This window comes from Perca flavescens, chromosome 21 (assembly GCF_004354835.1).
Source record: "Perca flavescens isolate YP-PL-M2 chromosome 21, PFLA_1.0, whole genome shotgun sequence".
In the NCBI taxonomy this organism is placed as follows: domain Eukaryota; kingdom Metazoa; phylum Chordata; class Actinopteri; order Perciformes; family Percidae; genus Perca; species Perca flavescens.
In genome coordinates, this window is record NC_041351.1 from 26,044,534 (window position 1) to 26,071,847 (window position 27,314).

Sequence of the window (27,314 nt, forward strand, 5' to 3'; positions counted from 1 at the left end):
CAGCGGTGCAGTGCCTGACCTGATTGCTGGCTTTCTGCCTGGACTGTCAGACCCCGCTGCACACTGGCTGGAGCTCTCTCAGGAGATACGGAATACTGGCCAAGAGAAAGGGAGTAGATATCGGACAACTGAGTGGGACATGTGGATTTAAATCAGTGGCGCAGTGTACTCGCAATGGCCGGTGTTTAGGAGCTGCCTGCCGGTATGTTAATTCTTTTTCCAACATGGATCCTCAGGGCACAGTGCCGAAAGCATAGGTGTGTGTGTGTGTGTGTGTGTGTGTGTGTGTGTGTGTGTGCGAAACACAGGAGGATGAATAGACTGTAACAAAACTCTGTATCTGGTGCTTTGTACAGTAAGATTAGTTGATGAGTTTATGTGTCGGGGACTCGGGGCAGAAATCAAGTTTGAAGCCAGCAGCATAGCGGGCATGCCTGGTCTGTAGTTTGGATGTGTGTGTGTGTCTATGTGTGTGTCTCTGTGTGTGTGTGTGTGTGTGTGTGTGTGTGTGTGTGTGTGTGTGTGCTATGCTCAACCAATCAGTGTGCAGCTCATCTAAATATTCATGAGCAGACCACATAGGGCGGAAAAGCTCTCGTTTCAGTCCAGTCCCATTTAACAGGGTAGCATTAGGGCCAAAGAAAACAGCAAAAGAGTCATTTTCAGCCCAACCAATGTTACATACCTTATTAGGAGACCTTAAGGAACAGCGTGAAATACCGTATATCACCATTCTATCACCCCTTTAACCAAGCATGTTTTTTGTGGGCTAGGGTTGCTGCCGTGTCTTCCTCTGACCATTGAGACACGCCAGTAAAACCTTGGTAAGCTGGGGGTTACCTAGACCACAAACACACCATTAGGTTGTGTAATGTACCACGTTTAATACCTCCAGCCGTATTTACAATGATTATGTCTAATTTCCCTTTATCCAGGAAAACTGGTTTTATACTCAACCAGTGAAGTATTTTGTCCCTCACTGCAAACGCCTGCAGAATGTGAAGCTAGGACTGACAGTGGTAATGTGGTGTAAACACACAACACAGACATGTCTCGAAGAACAATGTTGAATGTTTAGAAAAATATGGATGGTTTATTTGACCCTACTATAACAAGCATTATAATCCATTTCCATGATGTTCAACTTCTGATGTCAATGGAACACAGTCTACATCCAAATATGAACAGTGGTATATCAGTTAACAACACATTCATTCACTTTTCGTCCTACAAACAGTTTTTCAAAGACACACAGTATAGTATTAATTGATCCTGTCAAATACTTGTTTAAGTGGGTTTCTATTCTGAACTCACAAAACAGTGATGATTTATAGTTGTTCTTTAAGAATCTATTGAAAACAGACAGTCTAATACAAAGTCCATCCAGTACAGACTTGTCCATAATACTGTTTCTAGAATAGCTTATTTACAATCGTCTACTGGAAGCAAAAAAAAAAAAAACCATTGCTTTAAGAACAAAACAAGCTAGCTGTCACTATTCAAACTCAACAAATCAAAAACAAAACAATATTTTTTTGATTGTGCTTTGTAACCCACAAAACCACTTCGTTTTTAGAAATGAAACATCTGTCGGAGGCACCAAATAGAAGTGCTAATAACATCCATTTCAATTTCTCTCATTGAGATTCACTAGAGCTATGAGTAGGACAGGGCGTACAAATGGTTGTATTTTATTCATTTATTTATATATTCATAAAGTTATTACAGGCTCAACCTAGTTCATCACCTGTGATGGTGTTGTGTAGCACAACAGAAGTCACAGAGAAGTCAGTCTGTGTTTAACCATGCAAAGCCCTTTGAGATTTGCCAGAAAAGGTCACAGAATAGATTTGTTGGACAAAGTGGGCCGATAAAGGCTAAAACAGACACAATCAGTGTTTTCTCACTAAACCACACACAGAATGAGGCTGTAGCCTGTGGATGAATAGGGTAATCAAGTGGAAACAATTACAGTGGAAAATAATAGGCAAGTTAGCTGGATAATACCATCCCTCCCCCATCCACGACCCTCTCTGGCTTCAGATCTAACAGGGCCTGTGTATGCAGTGTACAGTGTAGCTTGTTTTTCCGGTCTCTCACAGTTAGCTTGTGGATGTTCTTGGTCCTGGAATCTCTGACTTTGCGGGAACTTCAGTCAAAGAAAGTGAAATTGCCACCATCCTATTCTAAAAGAAGGCCAGTGTACCCACGTACCTCTATCAACCCCACCTCTGGCACACAGCAGTGCACCTTCCAGTGCAGTTCAGGTTGTGCTGGCTGCCGTTACACAGTCACCTCAGTCTTGCTGCCTGTGCGGTAGTGCTGCGGCTGCTGCTGCTGCTGCTGCTGCTGCTGCTGGTGATGCGGTGGGATGTAGTGGAGCTGTTCCATAGTGTGAGTCCGTCTGGTGGCAAATGCCTGCCTCTTGGTTGCTGTCTGGTTCATGGCTAAAGTGTTGGAGTGCCCGCTGCCTCCCGCTCCCAGAGCCCCGCTGCCACCGCCATTGTTAGAGGCACTGGGATGGGAGTGCATTTTGGTCATCTTGTAGCGGTCCATAAGAGGCGTGGTTGGTACAAACACGTCTGTGTGCGAGATGGCGCGTGACATTGACTTGTCGCTGCCATGAAACCCACCGGAGATGCTGCTTACCACGCCACGCTTCAGCGACATCATCAGCTTGTCCGGTGACAGCAGAGGATCCTGGGATAGGAGGCGATCTTGTGAGTACAGGCGATCTTGTGAATAGAGGCGGTCTTGAGAGTAGTGGCGGTCTTTCGAGTAGAGGTGATCCTGCGATAGAAGTCGGTCCTTGGAGTACATGCGGTCCTTGGAGTACAGACGATCTTGGGAGGTGTGGCGGTCCTGTGGGAAAAGACGCTCCTGGGATCGAAGACGTTCAGCAGACAGGAGCTGTTCGTCTGAGAGGATCCGGCCTCCATACGGGGACATGCCATTAGAGGACGTGCTGTAGTCCTGCTGTGGGTCTCTCTGCGGGGACAGGACGCGGTCCTGGGACATGGCCCTCTGGACGCGACGGGGCCTCTGCCTTTGTTGAGACTGTTGCTGTGAAGACTGGGACTGGGGAGGGGCCTGGGAGATGGAGGACTGCGGGGGCTGGCTCTGGAGCTGCTGCTGCTGCTGCTGCTGTTCCCGGTGCTGTTGAGCAAAGGATGAATGAGGTGAGTTTATTCACAAGCTTAGGGGGAAAAGGCTCTGCCACCCACCACTGCAGAAATGAAGAGAAAGACCAGCTATAGCTTCTAACAAATTAAAATCTGGAGACTCAGAGATAGCACAAAGCTTGGCCTTATAGAAAAAACATGACCTTGTTTAGAGGCCTGCACACTTAAACCAAGCACTTATGCACCCACCTGGTCTTGGCTCATTTTGAGAACATGCAAGGGAAGAGTGCCTCTTGCTGCCAGGTCGGGCAGGTGGCGCTTACGAGTGTAGTAGTCGTCGACATCTTTATCTGCTGCAGAGGAGACAGGAAATAAGATGAAAGAATCAAGAGGTGAAGAGGAGATTCAGGGAGTGAAAACAAAAGAAAACACGGGAAGGTGTTAGAATGCAAGGGGAGAAATTGGATAAAGTGGGATTGGAGAACATTGTGCAAAATGCAGAGAAAAGTGTTGGCGGACCCATCTGTGTTTCACCTTTCCAAGTTCATGGAGGGGAATGAAAAAATAGAGAGACAGAGAAATCGCAGTCAGACTGTAATACATGCTAGGCACATAACATCTACACATCCATTTGGGATTCTACAGGCAGCTCTGCTGTAGGGGCAAACTTTTCAAAGGTCATGTGAAACATGGTCATATCATACAGATACAGAGGGAAGCACGCAGGCACCTCATATGTAGTACATGCTGGACAGCTGTCTATGTATTATTTCATTTATTCATCACTTTCCATTGAGAATGTCCTTGAGTGGATGTTGTATCCCTATTAATGTGTACAAACAACTACAACATGCATTTAGAAGCAGATCACAAAGACAAGAAAACATTTCCAGAGACAGTAGAGCGTGGGAGTGAATGTATCATCAACTGCATGCCACACAACACATGCAGAAAGACTTGTCTTTGAATACAGAAACACAAACACATAGTGACGCACATTCACAAAAACTCTGTCAGACATCTTGTCAAAGAGACGAAATGCAGCTCAAATTAAAAAGTGGAAACAATAAGTTCATTGTTGTAAAGATGCACATTCTGTATTCTTTCTGAACTGGCATTAATGTTTCACCATCATGTCATCCATATGGTGGGATTAAATCATGGAAAGCAGACCTCTCCACCTTGTTGAGAACTGGTGGATGACTCTGAGCCTGTCTTTTTCAGCAGTGTTCACGCCACCTGTCAGGATTACACTCAGCCAAAATCCCCTTCAGCAGCGAGCCACGGCTGCTTGCTGCAAATCGATTCATTATGAGAGATAATAAAAACAAGATGTTCCTTTCTCAAGCATAATAGTCTTCAGGATTTGGGCAGGGCATTGCAAACTCATCAAATATATTACCATGGAGTGAATGAATAACTTGTGATGTATACTGTCCTGCCCTGCAATGGGCTAAATGCTTTTCTTCAGTTTGATACCAATTTGCATTAATAAGCAGTAGCATTCTTCTCTTTTATTATCCCGACAATGAAAACGCTGCTCTATCTTCCCTCCAGCACAATCCAACATGATCTATCAGTGTGCAGACACTAGTTGAGCAACAAAAAGAAACTGCAGAGCCTTTTGGCTATTTGCCGCAACAAATAATTTGCTTTGGAAGCAGAAAGAAAGTTGGGAAGACTGAAGGACACTGCCTTAGGATATTTTTTCTCTTCTGTGGGCTTCCACAGTTTTTACAGCCTAAACTATTACGTTAATTCTTCCCGCAAAAGGACTGTAATGTTATTTTGTGTTTTCTCCCAATAACTCAGGACCAGTAAATAGCACTGTATCCTGCAAACCTGTTTTGCGATTTAGTGTGAGGTGGTGTCTGGCAGCTAACAGGGGGAGCCAGTGTGGAGTAAGCCCTGATGGGATGAGTTGTAGATCGTCATCCTTCACTTTGACTGCACGCCAGCAGTGAAGTGGGGCAGTCATGATGAAATTACACAAGCCTTGAGGAATATTTGCGTTCCATTCGGAGAACATCATGAGATGAGACCTCATTACGCAGCAGAAATCCAGCGTAGCACCACTAAATCAATATGGAGCCGAGCCGGGCACAAGAAGCTGCTTAATGTACTTATACGCTCCAAGAGAAGAATGGTGGCTGCAGCCTTTGAGTGAACGCAAGGGAAGCATTGAATATCAATGACTCACCGTTTCTTAAGAGGACTAGCCTGATTTCATGAAGGATCAGAGTTGAGGAATGGGTATTTTCTGATTCTGTTTCAGGCCCTCTCCAGCCACTGAAATGATCAATGGGGAGTTGCAAAGATCTCCAGACAAATGTGTACGAGGACTTTACTTTTTTTTGACTGTTTGATGTCCGTCGTACAACACGCTAATCATTTTCACAGCTGAAACACTTTGGAGCCATTCAGTGAGTCCCAGTCAGGAGTCAGGAAAGCACACTTAATGCAGTATTTCTGTCATGCAGGGCATCAGGGCAGGGAGCCTACTCTTGCATTAGTGCAGGGAACTTGGACCTACTGAGTTTCTTCAGGGATGAGAAGCGGCTGAGGTCGGCTTTGACGGCCGCCTCATAGGAAGGCGGCAGGTGAGACAGGCTCTGGAAGGAGCGTGAGAAAGACAGGTCGTAGGGCTCCGTCTGCGAGGTCAGGATGCCACTTATCCGATTGTTTTCTGGAGACACATAACATACATATACAGACACAGAAGAGGGAAGAGAAAAGACATGGGCAGGCTGGCTACTCCTGTCCCCCAACCCCTCCAATAAAAAAGCTAGCCAGGTTTAGGTCATTATGGAAGACCACCTGCTGAGGTAGAGAAGGGAAGATTGAGCTTGCGGGCAGGCTGGAGCTTTAGTGTTACAAACATTTCTTGGAGGCAGAGGTGCTCTGAACAAATCTCAGAAATGATCTCCTTGGTATGAAGTAAGAACCCAGGGTTGGATCTGTGGAAGTATTCTCTTTATTGTGCAAGTACATTTGGGTTAAAAATATGACAAAAAATATATACCAGAATTTCTTGAGACCTCTCTCAGGTCTAAATAATTCATTGTTGTTGCCAGGGCTGTAGCTATCATTGAGGACACAGAGGACATGTCCTTGGTATTGTCTCTGGGACTTCAGGCGTTTAATTTACATATTTTCTTTTTTTTTCTTTCTTTTTTACATATATACGTTTTTTTAATGATTGTTTTGGCATCAGTTAGGGTAAGGGTTCACATAGTCTGGATCAACGGAAGAACATTTCCAGGAAAATTGCCTGACATCCTGCTCACGAGCCAGATGTCCCTCACCTTCCGCTCTGTATGTGTTACCGTTCTCAAAATCCCTTCGATACAGGAAACAACAAAGATCTTTGAGCTAGCAAGCTACACACTGAAAATGTCAAGTTTTAAAGATAATTTCATCATGCAACAAGACAGGCCTGCTTGGTTCTTTCGGGAAATGATTGCAAAAATTTACAAAGAACATGTTCAGGGCATTTCCTCTCTAACTGGGACGTTTTGGGAGTGATTGGTGGGATTGCTGTGGACGAAGTATACACGGTGATACACAAGTAAGAGCTAATGAGGTTACCCATATATCCAGCTAATTTAAATAGCTCACGTTACTGTATTGTGTCAACAGTTAACTTAATTGAATATTGTATGTGGCGTTTTGTTTTGTGGGGTGCAAATGTTCCACCAAAACAAGTTCCTTCCTGAGACTATTCTGCAGAGCCACCGTCTCTGAAAACATATTTTCCTCTTGCCTTTTAATTTAACATCATTTACTTAAGAAAAAAGCTTTAGAGAGAGAGAAATGGTTGCATATCTAAAACTCCAACTTGCTTATGGCAGCGATGGGCGGTCACATCAGGCACTCAGTGAGTGTTTGGTGTGGGACTTACTTGACACCTGGCATGGTTTGACGTGAGGAAACAGCGGTCCAAAAAAGAAAAGAGAGAGAAAAGAAAAAAAAAAAACAACAACACACCAAACAACAGATGTGTGCTGCAGAGTGACCCTGCTCGGGACAGTGCTGTGATGTGATCTGGGGCCGGGCAGGCAGCAATGCCTGGACTGGCTGCCGCTGATGTGACGTGATATGATGCCAGGAAGACGCACAGGAGGGGGGATGGAGGGGGGGTTGACTGGACCAAAGCCCTCTTTTATTTTCTCTTTATCTCCTTTCCTCACACATGCACGCACACAAACATCCTCTGTCTGTCCCATTCACCGCCGTCTTCCTTGCTCTGTCAATCTTATCTTTCCTACCATGCTGCCACCCACTTTCCTTCGCTCCTTAATTCTTTCTTGTCCATTCAGTATTCCCCTCTCTCTCATTTTCTTTCTCACTCCTGCTCTATCTCGCCCTCCCCAGTGGGCTGTGAGTCTGTCACGCAGTGCAGAGCAGCGGGCATGGGTGCGGCTCCACACCAGCCTCCAATGGAAAGATAAAAATAGGGCTTTAGTAACTGCTGCAGGATGGAGAGAAGGAAAGGAAAGAGGGAAAAGAGTAGGAGATTAGAGAATCTAAAAGGAAAAAGGAGACTGAAATACAAGAAGGAAAGTATATAGTGGAATGAAAGGAGAAGGGGAGCTTGGGAGAGTAGGACAGAGGGGTGGTGGCAGGGCCGGGCAACAGCAGTGGGTCCTGGGAGCGATCTGTGACGGGACTGTCTGCCACACTGCATCAATAAGGGGAGAATCGACTCAGACTGTGGCATGCTGTTAGCTATCTCAACAGCAAACTCATTTTACTGCGTCATCACGATGGACAGTACAACCACACAGACCTGACTCAAGTAGTCTTTGCAAATCTTAGCATGTTTTTTCAAAGGATCTTAGGAAGTCTGGAGTTATTTTTCTTATTTCTTACAAGTGCAATGAAAAGCCAATGATTCATTGATTGGTGTCTCTCGAGCTATAGCCTAGTACAGTGCACCGGGGGACATGTTCCTGCATCAAGATTAACATGGACGCATACACCTGTCCTGATAACCAGACTGAATGGGAATTTTGCTTTCACGAGTCAAAAGGATTCTGGATAATTTCTTTGTCCCACATGACAAACTAAGACACATTTTCTTGTTGTAGGTTCAGTAGGTTCAAACAAACAGCAAGAATTATTAGCAAATGGTACTTAAATCAGGTCTGAAAACACAGGAAGACACAAACGCTGGGGTTGGTTTGTGGTGTATGTGAACACAAATGTGCGGTGGAATGTAATGAATGACTTTTACACTAAATGTAAGACTTACCACGTCTCAATGATCGGTGAGCTACCAAACCCAAGTGAAAAACAAATATTTCAGAGACACGTTGATGGTGAGCAAAACAGAACCTACAAAGACCTACTCCATGTTCAGCATGGCTCGTAAATAAATAACGAAATCAACACTACTTCCAGAGGCAGTGATGTACACTTGTGTTTATGATTATGCATTTTCTGTGATTTGCAGCTGTAACTCCTAGCTGTTTCAGTCACAACCTGTTGGGTGTGTGTGTGTGTGTGTGTGTGTGTGTGTGTGTGTGTGAGAAATGGACCACATGAACAATTATGTCCATTAAGAAGAGGCCATTCTGGCTGCGGAATTCAAGCATATCCCTGAATGCCTGAGAGCAAGCAAGCCATGTTTCTATATTTGTGGTTGAAACAAACGAAATATAAATCAAATGGCCACATAAGAGTGATTTCATTAATACAGAAGGTAGTGAATATTCTGCTTATGGCCTCTTATCTCTGCTGTCCTTCCTCTCTCCAGCCTCCAGCTTGCTTTCTTATGCAACTGCTACTCTCCACATTGGCCGGTCTGTGACCCCGGGCGAGACCTTGGCTCGCTAAACAACTGTTCAAACAAACAGCTGCATGACATCAGCAATAAAAAACGATTCACGGTGATGCTCCTGTGAGGCTATGGTGATAACTTTCACACGCTCTGTCAACCAGAGGACATGATGACCACGACAGAACATTAACTTGATCCTCCGCCAATTGTATTCGCTTTCAAAAAGAGATGGACTGCGAATGCGGCCTGATCCCTGTTCATGACTATGGGATATGACACGTCTATGATTCAATCTTTAACGAAAGAGCCTAATTTTAATAACAGAATGGATTCGCGGTGGGGCGAATTGAAGAGAGGACCACGTCAAGCACTAAATTCAATTCAATGCCTCGGTGGCCCAGGCGTCATCTCAAACACTGAACTCAGCTGTGAATTCACTTGAATATTCCCACTGCCCCTAGTGTGTCTTACCATTCTTAGGTGTGCGTGTAGGGCTACCTAGAGCCACATGGTTATAGTTGTGCTGATGGGTACCTGCAATGACAAAAGCAATGAAAATCTGTTCAATGTCCATGAGGAATGCTCTGTATCAGCTCACATACAGACTGTTAGCAGTGGGACGGGGACAGTCAAAGAGATAATTCACCAATTTCGATGCATGCTTTTCACATAATTCACACAATACAGATTGATGTACAGAAATTTGAATTTACTTTTATAGTATACTCAAGTCACAAAGCCAATATCAATATTCTGTTGCTGACTAACTTATTGAGTGGGTGAAGTATCCCTTTAAGTTCCTCAAATTAAGTGAATGGACATAAAAAGAAATGAGAGACATTATGGGTTGAGTGAAACTGCAGTCGTTGTAGTCTGCTCAGTGTTTCCCTGCAAAACATGTTCACATCAATTAGAATCCAGAAAGTCAGAGAGTACAAACACACAAAAACAGAGCTGTATAACATTGATCCCATCCTGTGCTGGAACACACTCCCATGCTCTCTGGGAATTGTATTACTTGAGAGTAAAGACACACAGACTACAGAAATTGGTGTATCATGAAAAGATGCTTCAAACACAATTTAATTTAAGAAACCACAAGCCAACAACAACAAAACACAACCAAATGGTGCAGGTTTTTATCACCTTGACAACACACAAACAGCTCTCAAAATATCACCTCATATTCATAAACCTCAAGCAAAGAAAGACATCTACCAGTACGACAACACATGGCGGTACACACAGATGCTTTGCAAATCCAGTTACAAAGTGGGAAGTAGAAGTATTATTGTGCCAGTGTTTTTTGCTTGCAGACACATCCTCACCTGACACACACACACACACACACACACACACACACACACACACACACACACACACACACACACACAAACACACACACACACACACACATGCCCCACCCAGTCGTTGTAAAACGTTTTCTTATAATGATATAATCAATGATCCTCAACATAGAAACATGGGAGTCTCCTACTAATGCAACAATGCTATAGGTAAAAGTATGACCATCACTTTTAGGTATAAGGTAGGTATATTAGGTATTTCTTAGTTCCTAAGAAATCATATTTTGTCAGTCTGGCACAATACCCATGAGCCTCAGCAACTATTGCTTTGCAGAAGAGGCCAGAAGCTCGTCAGAGGTGTAAATCAGACGAACTAAACTGTAGATGTGATCCAGAATCCAAAAGTCAATTTATTTACCATGCAAATTATCTCTAGCTTCTGCACAGAACAGAATTTAAGCCCAGTGAGTGGATGTTCCTTATCCAAATGCACCTTGGGAGATGTAGTTATCTTCTCACCTCAAGCTTTTACCTTTCACTTTCACTTTGCTATACACCTGCAATCAGAATGTTTCAACTGAAACCACATTTGCGTGTAAAAGATCCCTCTTGACCATTGAAACCGTAGTTTGACGAACCAAATCTGAATCTCAGCTGTGAAGCATGTCTATTCTCCCTAAGTTATGTACAGTGCTTTTTGCTGTTGCTTATGTTTGCATGTGTTTCTGAATGTGCTGGTGTTTTACTTATATGCAGCATTTTTTTGTGACAGTGTTTTTCTTGCAGTCAACGATACAATTCTTTAAACATTTACACACTCTGTCCCTTGTTTCTCTGGCTCTCTGTGTACATGAGTATGGTCTAATCAGCAGTAGCAGTCTTCTGTGTTGTCATCTGGGAACGCAGAGCCATTTTAATTTCCAACTCAGAGAATAAACAACAGTTCAGCCAATCAGCTCTCCATCCTACTGTGCAGGAGTGCTTGCGTTTGACAGGGAATGTGATGCAGTGGTACAGAGCTCGGCTGGGCACCGCAGTGTGGAGGTGCTTTAGTTGAAAGATGGGTCCTTTACAGAGCCCATTGTACTGAGAAAGTTGATGAATGACAGCTATTCTCAGGATTGCGTAGGGCAGTGTATGTGTGTGTGTGTGTGTGTGTGGGTGGGTGATTTTGTATGTTTGTAAGTGAGGAGGAGGCAGCGATAGATGGAGACCCCGTCGTAGAGTGTTGCTGTCGCGACACGTTCATTTGCTGTCTACTGCTGTGCCTGTTTAAAAATGCATTAAAGCCAACTGCTGAAACAGTCATTTACATCTGTCACAGAGGTGAAGGAGGAGGGGGAGGCCCGCTGCTCTCACATCATGGGTTTCAATATTTACTCAAGCTATGGAGATAGATGGGATATGTCTTCTGTGTGCTCCTTCACTGGCTTTCTCTTTTTTCGTATAAATGCCTAACAGTGATTTGCCACAGAAGAGTTGATTTGAAAAGGGGGGAACTCATAGTAGTCTGAGACTGTCTCACTATCTGTTGTGTTACAAGAGTAATTGAACCTACAGCTAGGATGTAAAAGATTTTACAAACTGTCCCTTTGACATAAAGAAGGTGCCACAGAACAAAACACAGAAAGTGTTTCCAACAGAAAGAAACTAATGTGCTAAACTAAAATGTAGTTTACGTTAGGTCTGTTCACACAACATGTCATTGTCTGTGGATGGGGTAAATGTGAAGGGTCTTTTTTTTTATTTAACAACTCTTGCACGTCTGTCATTTCTAAAGTAAAAATCCTAGAACAAATGATGAGTAGAAACATTTAAAAATCTTTCCTCTTCAAAAATAGAAGTGAAGGTTTTACAGACTACATTTAAAATTCCTGTGTGACCCCACCTACAGATATAATTATCATTTTTTATATAATGTATGAATACTTAATGAACTGCTCAATTCACTTAGTTCACAAGGCACACGAACACCACAAAGTTTTAAGTTTCAGCAAGTTTTTCTTTTCCAAACCTGTCTCCTACCTAATAGCTTTATATACTAGTAATAGATTAGTAGTTGGAGAAAATGTCACTTAATTATTGTAATGGGTTACGTTTACTGGCACAGTTTTCCCAGAATAGGACAGTCCAATACTGCAGAGAAGTCATAGGATGTCAATCCTGTGTCCCACACATTGTTTACTCTAGGTGAAGCCTACTGAAACACTTGGACAAGGTTAGCTTTTGTACCTATTACAAAAAGCTAATTGTTTTTATTGTCTTTTCCCTAACCTGAACAAAGTGCTTTGGGCTGCCTAAACAACCATAACAGTGTAAATCATGCTTCAACTGACAGGAGCGGCTGTTGTGGGAAAAGAAAAGAAACGTATACGTATTTCTTGTTGTGCTGATAAAAAACATTATGGGCAGCATCCTTCCTACAAAACCGATATGCTAATGCAGATCAGTTAATACTGTACATGCAGTTTTTTTAAAGACAGGGTTGCGATGTGATTACAGTCATGGAATAAATACAAAGTTTGATCTGCTGTGATGTCATTCATTCCAAACAGGCATCGTCACGTGCAGCCTACACCCAGTAAACAAGGAATTATAAGGAAAATCACTCCACAGGGTTATCCCGAATATATTGAAAGAAAATATATAAAATTATGCACAATATTTATCCCCCTAAAGCCTGATTTATGGTTCTGCAGAGGCCTGATGTTTATATTTGTGAGTTGGTGTGTGCTTCGAGCCGGCGTGTGTGTGTGTGTGTGTGTGTGTGTGTGGGTGTGTGTGGTAGAGCGAGGGAGAAAGTGAGAGACGGCGATTGGCTTTGGAGCGAGTACCGACTTTAGAGTCATAATGAGAGGAACAAAGTGTCTCCCCTGTTCTTTCTGACCACAGTGGGAAATCAACCAAAGCTATTTTTACATCTCTCATGTGTTCTGTGCTAATGCTTCCTACGCCACCCCAAATAAACACCAATGTAGAAAGCCCGACCCCACTGTACGTGCGCACGCTCACACACAGACATGCTAGGACACATGCACTGTAAAGTTCACGGCTCGATCTGAGACCTAGACCTTATTATACATCCATGTCCCGAGACTAACTGACAACATTGTTTCTGGTAATAACGTTAAAACTAACGACACAGTATCCACTGCAGTTATCCACTAGTGAAGACACGCTTTTATCATTATCAATGTACGACAGCTAACAGACAACATTACTGAAGAAGTTCTCATTGATAATCAACATGCTCATTTACTAATGTTAGCTAAGTTAGCGTAAGTTACGTGTTAGTTAACAACGTCAGCTGACAGTCTCCTCTACAGCTTGTCATGACAAATGATGTATAACGTTTGTAATGTTATATCTAGTTTATTTAAAAGGGAAGCTATGCCGATTTTCCACCGGTGTTTGTGTCTTTGCAGTGTGGGATGAACAGTGTTTGGCTTCCCCTCATTGCCCTAAACATTAACCTAACTTACACAACAAACTACATAACATTAATCTTCTTCAAATATGAGTACTGACGGTGTGCTCTAAATGCTCCTTAACAGGCTGTGGGGTCTCCATTACTGGGTCGAGCCCAAACGGCATTAGAGCTGTTCATCTCAAAGCCCACAAACATCTATCTATAAATTGCAGGAACGTCTGTCTGTGTCTGTGGGTGTCTTGCTACGGGCACGAGTAAGTGCAGTGCCAAGTTTAACGTTATTTGGATAAGAAATGCAAAAGATATTGGTAAAAGAAGCACACATAATATGTGACATACACCTCAGGCCCACAAAAAATTTCAAAGTAACACTACGTTAACAATCAAACGACATAAGTCTCTCTCTCTCTCTCTCTCTCTCTCTCTCTCTCTCTCTCTCTCTCTCTCTGCGCACACACACACATACACACAAATGGTCTGGTTCTGGTGGTTGATGAACGCAGATGTGCTGATTAGCTCTCATAATGGGCCGGATGGGTAGCGCACTGCCGTGAGTCCATGACGCTAATGTTTGATTACTCCACATTGTCATTGTGATATTTTGTGAATCTGAATCTGCAGCGTTCTTTGTCAGGTAAATATAGTAGTACAATGTCTTCCTCTGATGTAGAAGTAGCTTACACTGTAAGTCAGTAGTAGGGTATACAGGGGAGTTGCATTGTGGTTTGGGGTTCTTCTATAAGTCATTTTGGGGTACAATTTGGTTTTGAAGAATTCTACGAGCAGCAATACCACGGGTCAAACAATCGGCCCGTTCCAAACGGGCACATTTTCAACGGGCACTGCACTAGTTACCTAAATGTCGAAAATCAGGGTGCAGAGTTTGCCGAAAAGGAGGCAGGGAGAGTTAGAAAATAATATATCTTATGACAAGTTGTCTGTTTAACTTCAGACAGTGAGCTGGATTACCTTTACTCTTTTGCCCAAGTAAAGTATATTTGTAATTTATTTTCACCATATGACCTGGCAGGTATCATCCAGTAGAAACTATTTTAATTCAAAAGCTGTTAATTTATTTGATCTGCTGCACTTTGGATCAACTGTTCTACATTTGTGAAAATATGCAAATAAAGTTCTAAAAAAAACAAAAAAACGTCAAGCCTATCAGGCGTTGCTGGACATGTCGTCAGTCCAACGCCAGGCATGTACAAGTATGCGAAGAGTACTTAAGTCAACCCGATATTCGAATTATTATTATGAGAATCTATAAACTGCAACGATCAAATAGTTGATCCACTAATTCTGCAACTTGTAGCTTTTCTAAAACCACAGAAAGACAAACTTCACAAAAAGAAAAAAATAAGTCAGAACTGGCCTCAGGACGCTGCTCAGGGCACCATTAGGAGGAGTAAGAGATTCCATGTTTCCTTCATCCCAAGTGCTATTCATGTGCTTAATAGCAAATCTATTCTAATCTATATCTAATCTATCTACTCTGGCTGCATTCCTTGTACTTACCTTGCACTTGTCTGAATTTCCATTTCCCTGCTCTAGCTCTGTGATTGATTGTGTTGCTGTGTCAATGTTGTCTTTGTGTATTCTATTTCATGTTTCAACCTATGTCCCCTCATTCTCCCAGAGTTGATCATTAACAGGTATTATCAGCACAGCTCCCCATCTTTCACCTAAAAGTACGGTTAGAGAACCCTGACTCGGAGCGATACTCTGCAATGTTCTTGATCTCTGAGAAGTTTTGTCTCAATCTGGTGATTCACTCAAAGCCTGGTCTAAGGGGTCCAGAGGGACGGGCCGAGCTGAATGGCCCACTGAGAACAAGCAGAGGAAGAGTCTAGCTCATTAAGAACCTGGACAGTCATGTTCAGTGATCCGTCCGTAATCTGGGGACCAATTAACCGCATTGAGGAAACATTCCCAGTACAACCAGCAACCCCAACCTCTCAGAGCCTTGAAGTTGCTTATCGTCTCCGACCAGCCCACCACGCCGCCACCCTCCTCCCCTCTTCGAGCTGACATCGCCAAATAACCTCCACACAGCGTGTTAACATAAAGCAGCTCGAGAAAATATGTCGATGATGAAGGGAGCTTACAGTGAGGGTGGGACCCCCTGGATACACTTGCTGTCCATTAGTCAAGCCAGTGCTGTTATACAGTGGACTGATTGAGTATGGTTGACATGCTTTCCAGATCGTTGGGTTACACAGGGCCCTTATTTGAATTGCTAAATGGATGTTTTTCTGTCAGTATGTTGATGACGCAGCTGTGTGTTTGCCAGATTTAGTGTCTGAATCAAGCATGTATCTATGATGGGTGGGCTACAGACACATTCTTCGGGATACAGTCGCCCTCACCTCCGCAACAAGATTAGTCACATTAAATTTCCCTTGGCTTATAATCGATCTCCGGAGAATACCTCCTTGGCAAGTTTGCATAATAGCATCCAGATGGCACACAAGTGACTCAGTAATCTGACATTTGGCGTGGCATTTTGTTTCACATCACACTTCCAAACATCACATCCCTATACAGCACACAGGGGAGGCAAGAGATGGCATGCTGAGCCGGCCACAAGACACCTTGAACTCAGTGCCTCACGTGCTCAGAGCTATCCTGGAAACCATCAGAACATTGATTTCTATGAATTAGCATTCTGTCCAACAACGGAACAGCCACATCATGATATCCAGTCCGCTCTCTGTAAATGGTTTGTGTGTTTGAGTGTGTTTGGCCAATCTTTTGTGTTTCTATGAATAGGGAAGTTTTTCAGAGAGTTAAAATGAGGCAAATCTCCGTGACAACTACAAGGGAGCAAACAAACGTAACATACAAACAAACAAGCAAGCACATCAGAGTATTTGCTTAATCAACTGAGCAACCTCCAGGTGTGAGCTCCCACATGTCAGACCCAATACAAACACTGAGTAAGAGCATTGAACAAATCAACGATTGGATGTGCCAGAACTTTCTTAAATCAAACGAAGACAACACTGAGGTAGTTGTTTTTGGAGCCAAACAGGAACGATTAAAAGTCAGCACAGCTTCAATCGGCAATCTTAAAAACAACAGACAAAGCCAGAAATCTTGGTGTAGTCATGGATTTAGACCTGAATTTCAACAGCCACATTAAGACAATTTTCACCTTAAGAATATTTCAAGGGTTAAAGGACTATGTCTCAGCAGGATTTGGAAAAACTTGTCCATGCTTTTATCTTCAGTAGACTCAACTACTGTAACGGTGTCTTTACAGGTCTCCCTATAAAATCAATCGGACAGGTGCACCTGCAGTTCTTACTAAGACCAAGAAAGTCGATCACATCAGTCCAGTTCTGAAGTCTTTCCACTGGCTTCCTGTCTCTCAGAGAATTGTTTCTAAATAGTAATGTTGGTTTATAAAGCACTGAACGGTTTATTTCTGATCAGCTGCTACATTCTGAACCCTCCAGACCTCTCAGGTGGGTCAGCTCTGCTTTCTGTCAGAGTCAGAACTAAACATGGAGAAGCAGCGTTCACTTTCTATGCTCCACATATCTGGAACTAACTCCCAGATAACTGCTGCAGCTCTCACTTCTTTTAAATCAAAGTTCTTTTTCTAAGTAATTGTTCATTTCTTACACTGCACTGTAACTTTTATTCTTGTATTTAATATATGTCTGTCTATTTCTATTTTAGCTGTTTTAATATTCTCTTTAACAAATTATTAACTGATTTTAACTGCTCTTTAATGCTGTTTTTATGTAAAGCACTTTGAACTGCCTTGTTGCTGAAATGTGCTGTACAAATAAAGCTGCCTTGCCTCGATAAGTATTAAAATGATGTGCATCACATGCTAAGGCCTTACAGTCAGACAAGGATACCATATTATTGACCACCGTTTGGATATACGTCTTATAGCACTCTCCACCACCATCATCACCTGTGCACTTGGCCAGTCACTGCGTGCTTGTCGGATTGTCGGTTACAGAAAATGACTAAATCTGTTGGATGCACAATTCTGACATTAAGACACTTTATGTTGGTGTTCCCTTTCATTTGTCACCAATTTGTACATACTATACACAATTTATTTCCTAAAATCTGAGGAGTGATATGTAACTTGAGCTTCATACTTTCACTTTTAAAAGAATTTGATAAGAAAGAAGAAAACCCTGCAGCAGCGTATGCTTTATGCACCAGATGTGAGCTAGCAAGCTGTAAGCAGACATGGTAGAAACCGTGGTGGACACAGACAGACTACAAAACACTGACAATACAGACAGACAGGCACAACTTAATGGAAACCCTAAAGGCTTGCTATCTCTCAACAGCATAGAGGTTGGGGGGGCAGAAAAACAGTGGACGCAGGATAAACTGACACAGACAGCAGATAAGAGAAGGAAAAGTATGAAAAAAGGAGGCTGTGGTGGGGCAGTGGGATGAAAAGAGGAGAGAAACATGGGCCAGTGATCACAAGGCAGCACTCCCCCTCACTCCCCCCACCTCAGATCTATTAGAGAGCTGTCCTTAGCTCTGTGCTGCTCTCTAAAACCCACAGCCCTGCCATCCCATTAGCCCTGCCAAGTGGAGCCACTGGAGTTCTGAAAGGCCCAGAGGAGGGGGTGGTGGGGGTGGAGGTGATGGGGGTCCAGAGTGCACTGTGCATGTGTGTGACAGAAATGAATGCGGATATCTCTGTCCTATTGGCTCTGTTGACAGCCCGGTGCTTCCAGCACGTCCCTGCCCTGCTCTCACAGCACAGGAAGCAGAGGAGAGGGAAGCCACCATGGGCTTGACATTTAACAACTGACAAAAGTGTTCACATTTAATCGCTAAATGTTAACTGCCATAATAGCCCAACTTCACTCGGTTAGTAGTGGACAAAGCTTTAGGCCCCTAGACAGAAGCTCCCACCTCCGCATTGATTTCACTGGCAGAGCTTGAGGCTTTAAGGGGAATTTGGGTATTTTTCATTCAATCTGGACCCTATTTTCCCATGAATTCATGTCTAAGTGACTAATGTAAATGTAAATGTAAACAAACTGCATTTATATAGCGCTTTTTCAGTCATCAAGTACTCAAAGAGCTTTTACATACAGGAACTATTAACCATTCACACACACACACATTTATACACTGGTTGCCGAGGCTGCCGACAAGGTGCAACCTGCTTATCAAGTAAACCTTTACACACATTCACAATTGGGGGTTCAGTGTCTTGCCAAAGAACGCTTTGACATGGTATGCAGGGCCAGGGATCGAACCACCGACCTTCCGATTAGCAGACAACTGCTCTACCACCTGAGCCACAGCAAAAATCTTTGAAATTGGTCCAGCATGAGCGAGAACACTGTAACGCTGTAACCAGCAGCCGTGAAGCAGGCTGCAATATAACCCTATAGGACAAATGTGCACAGTCAGACTAAAAGTGCTGTTTTTGCCACTGACAGCCTCTGAGAAGTGTTTGACTACATTATAGGAAGATGGAATCTGCTTCTGAAATCTTGCCAGGTGACTTGCTAGTGGGGAGAGAGGAGATCCGGGGAGTTTGTTGTTTTGGAGTACAGACATTGTAGCTTAGTTTTATGTAAAAGATTTTCAATTGCGCATTTCCAATATGTTCTATTTGTGGCGCAGCTTTCATAGACGTTACCTTTGGATAGGGACAGGCTGAAGTTGAGGCAAGTTCTGCTACAGCTACAAATGCAGACAGAGCAGAGGTAAGCTAATGCTATTAGCAAAAGTTACTGTGTTGACCTGGCATCAGTTAGTTACACAGGAAAGCATGGCAGGATAATGGAAACTTCACCATCTTTCTATAATGTGGAGAGACACTTTGAATAACAATCTCCGCCTGTCTGTGGCAAAAACGGTGGCGGTGCACATTTGTCCTATAGGGTTACATTGCAGCCTGCTTCATGGCTGCCAGTTAGTGTTCTCGCTTAATACTGGACCAATATTTGTTCACATTAGTGGGAGAACAGGGTCCATGTTGAAAAAATATCAAAAATCCCCATTAACTCTAACCCAATTGCAGCACTGGTGATAATAGTTATTAGTCATATTTAAAGTATTTCTGGCTCTACTAATTTTAGCATTCAGTTCTGATTCTTAACTGACTGGCTACTGTGAGTCAGTTTGGACTCAAGCTAAAACAGGGATTAACCTGGCAAAAAGCTTAACCTATATCTTTAAATAAATGTCTCCTTTTACATAATAAAAGTCTGTTTTTTCGCAGGTTGAAATGAGAAGCTAGTGCAATGGTAACTTGTTTGACAAAAGTAAAATGAATTGGGCAGTTGATGATTAGCAGTGGCTGCCATGAAAACCAAAAGAACGGCACCCACAGAAACTCAAACTCCATCAACAAATATGAAACAGCACTTTGTAACATTGTAAACCTTGTACAGCCTGCTCTGGCAACACTGTATTTATCTTTACACACACAACTGCATCAAATAATATAATAATAATATCAAATGAAATACTTCTCAAGAGTCAATACTTGCATACATAGAAATTTGAATTTGAATGTGCAGTGAAAATAGAAGACAGGATTAAGAAACTACTCAGCTCCAGCTCCAACATTGGACATTGTGCAACTGCAAGACATTTCCAGATTCTGAACTCATATATAGCATATTGTCTGGCTCCTCAAAATCATGTTGTCATGTTATAGAATCTTTTAAATGATTCAGATAGAATTGTTTTTGTTTGTAGAAACAAAAGAATTTGTGAGAATGTCTGCAGTCTTTGTGTTAATATCAGCCCAGTCATGCCAGGGTCTTTATTTGTTTCATATATGTACAACAGTTGCTTGTGTGTCACGCCACCTCAGCTACTGATATCCAGAACCTCATCATACTGTAGTTTGACAAGTTCCTCGCTACCAAATCCATCTGCTCTCAGACAAGAAAGTCATGTCTTTCGAAAGCTCCTAAAACAAATATGAGGTCATCACAGTTTATTTAAAGCTGAATTCATCTCTGTCGAGCTGAGAGGAACTGCTCCGGAGGCGCCTCACTAAATCTTTCACATTATCCAAAGGCAATGTCCACGTAAAAATATTGTAGATTTGCAGCTTTTCCAAATCCAAATCCCAATTCCATGTGCATGTAAAATAACAAATAGCCTAAAAGTGATGTATTGTATTTCTGTGTCATGAAAGCAACAGAAGGTGCATTACATTCAGCAGGACTGCAGGGAAAGCGAAAGCACTCTGGGAAACACTATCAACAAATACTGAAATATTAACAAAAGCAAAAAGACTGATATATTGTTTTGTATTGCAGCTAAAACCATTTGTATACGTAAAGTCTGCAAAGTTCTAAATAGCTAAAAATCTACATCTCATGTCTGCTAATGAGTGAAAACCAATTAACACATGTTTTGAATTGGTTGAAATGAATAGCTACACTGATTATCATCATTATTATTATCATAATCATTATGCATTCATAGATAACTCTGTTAATGAGAGTCACTAGAGCTGCAGATTGTAAAGTCCCTGTGTTCTTCCAAGTGCAATAACACACCAGTCCAGACTGTTTCTGTATCTAAGTATCACTCTTCATCCCATAACTCACAATCACTCCCAGGGCACCAAAGGCCAAGCAGTCACTTGACACGTTGCTGCCTCTGCAGCTTGACAAATGTGCCATGATAGACCGAGCAGGGATAGGAAAGGGCAGGAGGTTGAGATGGACTTCATATCCAGTTCATTTTGAAATGTGATAGACAGTGAACCCAGCGTGGACTATTGTGACCCTGTGTGGTAAAAGGCAATAAGAGATCCATTTTATTGAAGTAGTGCTTCATGATGTTCCTACGGCGCTCGTCTGCTTTCACCCTGTGCTCTCAAAGCTCAGGTGATTCGCTGGGTTTAAAGGTAATAATCTTTCCAGAAAATCTAACAGTATTACAGCATGACATCGAAGGAATAAAAAAGCCATTTCTCTCAACAGTTGATTGACATACCAGCCGACTCCATTTGCGGGCTGTTGAAAAGCAGACTTCCTTTGAGAGGAGGCGGAGGGCGAGGAAGAGGTAGAGGAGGAAGAGGAGGGTCCGTATATCTTAAGCAAGGATAAGCACAGATTTATCTGATGTCTTCTTAAAATAAAAGAAGTAACATCATCAAAACTGCCTTTATCCATGCCTTTATAGACCAGCCCTCCTCTCCACTGAGACGGACAGAGTCGAAGACCACGCACACCATAGAGGTTAGGACATTCATTTCGGACAACACAGAAAAAAAGCTTCAGTGAAACAATTCAAAACATACATTTCAAAGAGCAGGAATTAGAACAGAGGAGTGAAATGGGACCAGTTTGGTTTAAAGGCACAACACAATGAGAAAAACAACAATGTGGGCCAGCTGCAACAAACATCAAGAGGTACAGAATATTTTTGTTTATGTCCTAGTTTGGTGAGTTGTAGCATTAATTAGGCCCAGACTCTACTCATAGAATGGAATTTTTACATGAAGTTAAAAACAAAAACTATTGTACAATTGAAAATCTCCTCTTTACAATGTTTCCTTGAAGGCGAGCCCACATCACCACACCATTGATTTGAACAGTACTAGATAGGGGTGTAACGGTGTGTGTGTATGTGTGTGTGTGTGTGTGTGTGTCTGTGTTGTGTGTGTGGAACAATTGCGTCTGTGGAGACAGAAACAAGCATGCTAGCCTAAACTATTTGTCCATCACAGGGATATATATGTTATATTATAATACATACATTTTAGTCAGTCTGTCGTGTCTGCTCTGTAAACAAGCACAAACTACATGCAACCAGCAAATATCCACTCCTCACTTTCAAAAGATAACTTTGGACAGTCCCAAGCTAATTGCTTCCTGGTTCCAGATCCATACTGAACAAACACTAGAGTGTATCAACTCTGTCATCTGAAGCCAATAAGTGTAAGTTCATTATAAACCTGCTACACTTGTCTTTATCTTGTTTGTTTTTTTTTTTACCAAAACTGTGAATGTTGTATACCGTTACACCCCTAGAACCAGCAAACATTGGCTGCACACATTACTCAACACACGGACAGGAGAGCTACATGTGAGGGGGGGAATACACAGGTTAGAAATATACATAGAGATATAGTAGGTCAAGGGAAAGGCACTGCACTACAGGTAACACTCCAGGTGTAAGCTGCCTCCAAACACTGATCAGATGGTACTTCAGACCACCAATTTTATTCCTTAACAGGTTCATAAGAGAAATACAGAAACCATTAAGAAGTGTTTAGAGGCAACTTTGACCCTTTAACAAAAAACAGCCATCCCTACCATGGTGACTCTGTGAGCGGACTGGCCAATGGTTATCTCCTGGAAAACAGAATCAAGTGGTTATTTATTAGATTGTGCTGTTGTAATAGACAGAAAAATACAGTCACATTGAACAACCGGCAGTTAATGTATTTGCACTGAAAAGCAAGGACAGGGTTAAAGTCACAACACCTGTCTGGGTTATAAGTGAAACTGACCCTTTTTGTGAAAATAGGGAAATTGGGACACGCAAACAATCGACAACATCATTATATGAATAACATCTCTGTAGTCAATCAAATATTGCCCATGTTACAGCAACAGATATGTGGAAACGTAGTGCAGGAGGCTGCTGGAAATGAGTACAACTTTAGTGTTTGGATATTGATGGTGTTAAATGTTATCTTCCCATCAACTACTGGCTGATGCTACCTGACACCATGACACAAGGCATCAAATCACCTCTCTCTCTCTCTCACACACACACACACATACACACACACACACACACGTAAAATGTTACCAACAGTGGGGTATGAGAAAGGAGTTGGAATTTGAAGATAAAAAGAGAGAATTGGAGTAGGAGGAGAGGATAATGAGAAGAAGGGAGGAGGGGTAAAAAGTCGGCGTTGTTCCCGCAGCCTGACAGCGCAGGGCTCCAGCCATGCGGCACTTTGATCCATCACTATTGATTTACCATCAGCTTCTCACGGCTGCTGCCTCCCACACAGCGACACAGAGCCACAGGGATGTGTTCCCCGGCTCGGAACCACGTGCAAACCACATTTGACCTTAAACCCACTGACCGCATAAAGCCTTATTGTTTGGCATCATGATAAGGGGTGGAAGTGCTGCAGTAGATACACTGATAGTGCATATTGTTCCATATCAGCATACTGAGAGCAGCAAGAGGTTTACATGAAAGCCCCTGTGAGAGAAATATGCAAACAGCACATCTCTTACTTACTCAAGTACGCGTAACACAGCATCAGCAGAGTGAGTCACACTCTGTAGATTATTATTATTATTATTATTATTATTATTATAATCCACTCTTTCCTTTTCAGATTAGCCCTTCTCATCAAAACAAGAATATGTATTGTACATTAAAGTGAGAGCATATGGCCTTTACGAGAAGAAATAGCACATCTGTTTTCTTAACCTGTTAACATCCACCTCTTTTGCCTGATTTTCGCCTATTTCTCGTTCCCAAAGGGAAAAGCTTATAACAGAAGATCTGCAAGGCCAAAATGCATGTATGAGGCTTCATTTGAAACCTAAATTCTTCTACTTTAGGGACATGTGCTTGATTAGCATGTGATTAAAAGACAAAATACACTACAGCAGTTCAAACATGGTTCAAAATAGTTATTTTGGTCCTGTCTAAAAAAAACTAATTTTTGAAAAAAAATAACAAAAAAATACTTTGTGCCACACTATGCAGAACACAACACATACCTTCTAGACCATGTCAAGAAGACCTCTATAAAGTTTCAGAACTCTAGTCCTAACCTAATGGGAGCTAGGGAGTTTTCATTTTTCATTCAATTCTTGTGAAAAAACCTTGTTATCCTTTTGATCTGTGGACACTTACGGATTAGAGGAATATATATAAGCCAGGAATGGACGTGGATTGAGCGTTTAGGACAGCGTACAGGTTGGGAAGCATCATCATTTTTTTTATTTTTTTTATTTTTTTCAAATAGCATGAGCACTAAGATCATGAATAATGCTTTGGTGCTTATGATTTCAGTAAAATGAACTGAATGATTCAATTGCAGAGAATTTTACCAATCAAACGATATACAGCCATATGTCCATATTGACAAAAGTTTTGAACTTTTGTGGTTAAATACTATTATGTAACACATCAGAACACGTCTGGGTAACAGGTTAAAAAGTTATTTTTATTCTTTTTTATTTCATATTTTCAGTTATAGCTTTATTTTCAATTAAAGCATTAAATTCCTAAGCAATAAAACACACTCTGGCTCAGTTCAATACACTCAGTGCATTTGCAGCTACAACCTTACTTGGCCCGGTATGACCAATAGCACTGCATGAAAAGTGAGATTTTCGTCAGTATGCGGGACTGTAGATTGTCATGGAACTTCAGGTTTATGACTGCACACGGCAATTTACAGGCAACACCGAAAACTGCCGTAAATTGTCGGAAATTGACATGGGCCTTGCTTGGCAGTTGTCCCCCCATGACCCCCCTGCCCTCTAATTCTAGGGGAGGTTTTCACATGTAAATGAAAATGCTGTGAGCTATACAAATGCAAATCAGGGTAGCAGCAGGGGGAGTTTTACCCCAGGTGACATTTTTCTAAAAGGTATTAACTTAATTTTAAGAAAATCTCTTAAAATAGATCAGACTCAGTATAGCCTAATTGTAGACTCTTCTATTTTAGCTTGAATTGATTTATTTAATGAAAGTATGCTAGATTAATTACTTTGTATGTCATTAGCAATGACCAATGTTATGTAAAACATACACAAAATAATTTATTTCAACAATTAGTTTTAATCAGGCTTTGCCACAAAGGTAAAATGTACATTCCATGCAAACAACATCACAGTCTCCTCGAGCTCAACCACTGTGCATAGTGACATGACTACAGTCTTTGGTCTTGCTCATCCAACATTGTCTGGTGGAATGGAGACAGAGGCTCCACTGTACAGTTTTCTGAGTTCTGCTGACACCAAAACACTGTGCTTCACATAAAGCATATCAGGTTTGTCATTGCATGACAAGGTCCCAACCATTTATCTTCTTAAAATACTGGCAAATTCAGCACCATATTCACATGTCCATGGCATATGAAGCTGTTGGCTCTGCTGAAATGGCCTCATAATACAGACTTCAATTGTCCTATTATTATTTCCCAGTATTGTATTATAACTCACTGTAATTCACCTCCACACCAGTATGTGCACTGTTCGCGCCCTGCTGGTTAATCTGCTCCTCTTTGTCTATCACTTTGCCCCGCCCCTTACCCCCACCTTCACTGCTCCCATTTGAAAAAAAAAGCGCCGAGAGATGAGTCCGAGAGTTAGAGCAAAAGCTTCTGAAATATGGGAATATTTCAGACCAACTGGTAAAAGAGACGCTGTACACTCTGTCAAACTTCACTTGGAAACACAGGAGTTGTTCAAGACGTTTGGAGCGTTTTTTTTCTCTCCTCCATATCACCTCCGGGGCTCCAAAGATGCGCTCAGAAAAGAAGAAGACAACGTAAGTATATGATTATTAATGAAACGGCGAGCTAGTCTGTATTTTTTATTCTTGAGAAGTACAATGACTGTCTTTGGATGTTAAACAGGCTACTTAGACTTGGCAGTAATGTTTTAAACCTGCAAGTCTAAACGCGACTTGTGGCTGCTTTCAGCGCCATTCATTACAGAGCTGAGCGGGTGAGTTGCTTTATTAAAGTATATTTTTTTTTATCTCGTAATTTACAGAAAGCAGTTCGCCGTCTTCACAAGTCTGAGACAAACTGTACCAGGCGCTACTAACCGGAGCAAGGGTAAGATTTAAAGAATATGCTTTCATTTAATGAATTTCATTAATTCTTCTGTATAAGGACATAGATACGTTAATAGATATTGGTCTATTTTTTTTCTTTTTTTTTTACAGACTAACCTCGCCTCATAACGAGGCTGTGATCTATATTTGCTCGGAGCTGTCTGCAAGTCCAGATTTACATGACGCTGATAATGACGCCATTGTGTGTAAGTAATTTTTACTTTTTCATCTTTCCTTGTTTAATTTTACTGTGACTTATGTTTTTTTATTCATGCCACTCTCATATAATTGTCTTCCAGCTGCCTGTAAGACATACTACGAGACAGCACGCAGGAGCTCCAGCTAGAAACAACCAGATGTGGCATCGCGGGCAGAAGCTGTGAAGAGCTCAGCTCGGAGTTGGTCGAGAAGAAAAGAGGGTAAGATTAGATCCGTTTGGTTAATGTGAATATTTTTTACAGGCGCAGTACTGACTGTCTTTATTGATTGGGAGTGAGGTGAGCGGGACATTTGGAAGTGCGCCACATAGACATACAGGACAACGCTCCACAGACGTCTGCTAAATGGACCGAAGTTACCTACAGCTCCGAGGCAGCCGCGGGTTAGATGTGAACGGTGCTGCTTCTCGTGAGCGTGGGATATTTGTTGTATGTGCTGTGTGTCGTATGCTATGTACATAGTTTTTTTCTGTCTGTGTTTTGTGTCAATAAAGCTCTATCTTTGAATAAACAGCACGTTCCTGGCAAATAATTGTAACTATGATAATCATGACATGAATAAACAACATAGCATATATGAAATAAATATATATAATACATAAATAAATAAAAAAAAAATATATATATATATATAATATTATAATAATAATAATG

At 42.0% G+C, this 27,314-nt stretch overlaps 1 protein-coding gene and 1 long non-coding RNA gene across 2 annotated transcripts in view; one reads left to right on the top strand and one right to left on the bottom strand.

The window, feature by feature from the left end:
- Window positions 1-1,133: 1,133 nt before the first annotated feature.
- Window positions 1,134-27,314, bottom strand: part of LOC114547722 (shisa family member 6) — a 76,694-nt gene continuing 50,513 nt past the window's right edge. Inside the window, exons 4-9 of the mRNA XM_028567060.1 lie at window positions 9,376-9,427; window positions 5,656-5,808; window positions 3,372-3,475; window positions 2,895-3,057; window positions 2,666-2,717; window positions 1,134-2,617 (exon numbers count right to left, since the gene is read on the bottom strand). Coding sequence (XP_028422861.1) covers window positions 2,284-2,617; window positions 2,666-2,717; window positions 2,895-3,057; window positions 3,372-3,475; window positions 5,656-5,808; window positions 9,376-9,427 — 858 coding nt within the window. The 3' untranslated portion in view covers window positions 1,134-2,283. The remainder of the gene's footprint in view (window positions 2,618-2,665; window positions 2,718-2,894; window positions 3,058-3,371; window positions 3,476-5,655; window positions 5,809-9,375; window positions 9,428-27,314) is intronic.
- Window positions 25,933-27,137, top strand: LOC114548329 (uncharacterized). Its single transcript, XR_003691346.1, has 4 exons — window positions 25,933-26,151; window positions 26,379-26,443; window positions 26,554-26,648; window positions 26,742-27,137. It is a non-coding gene; the product is annotated as an uncharacterized LOC114548329 (long non-coding RNA).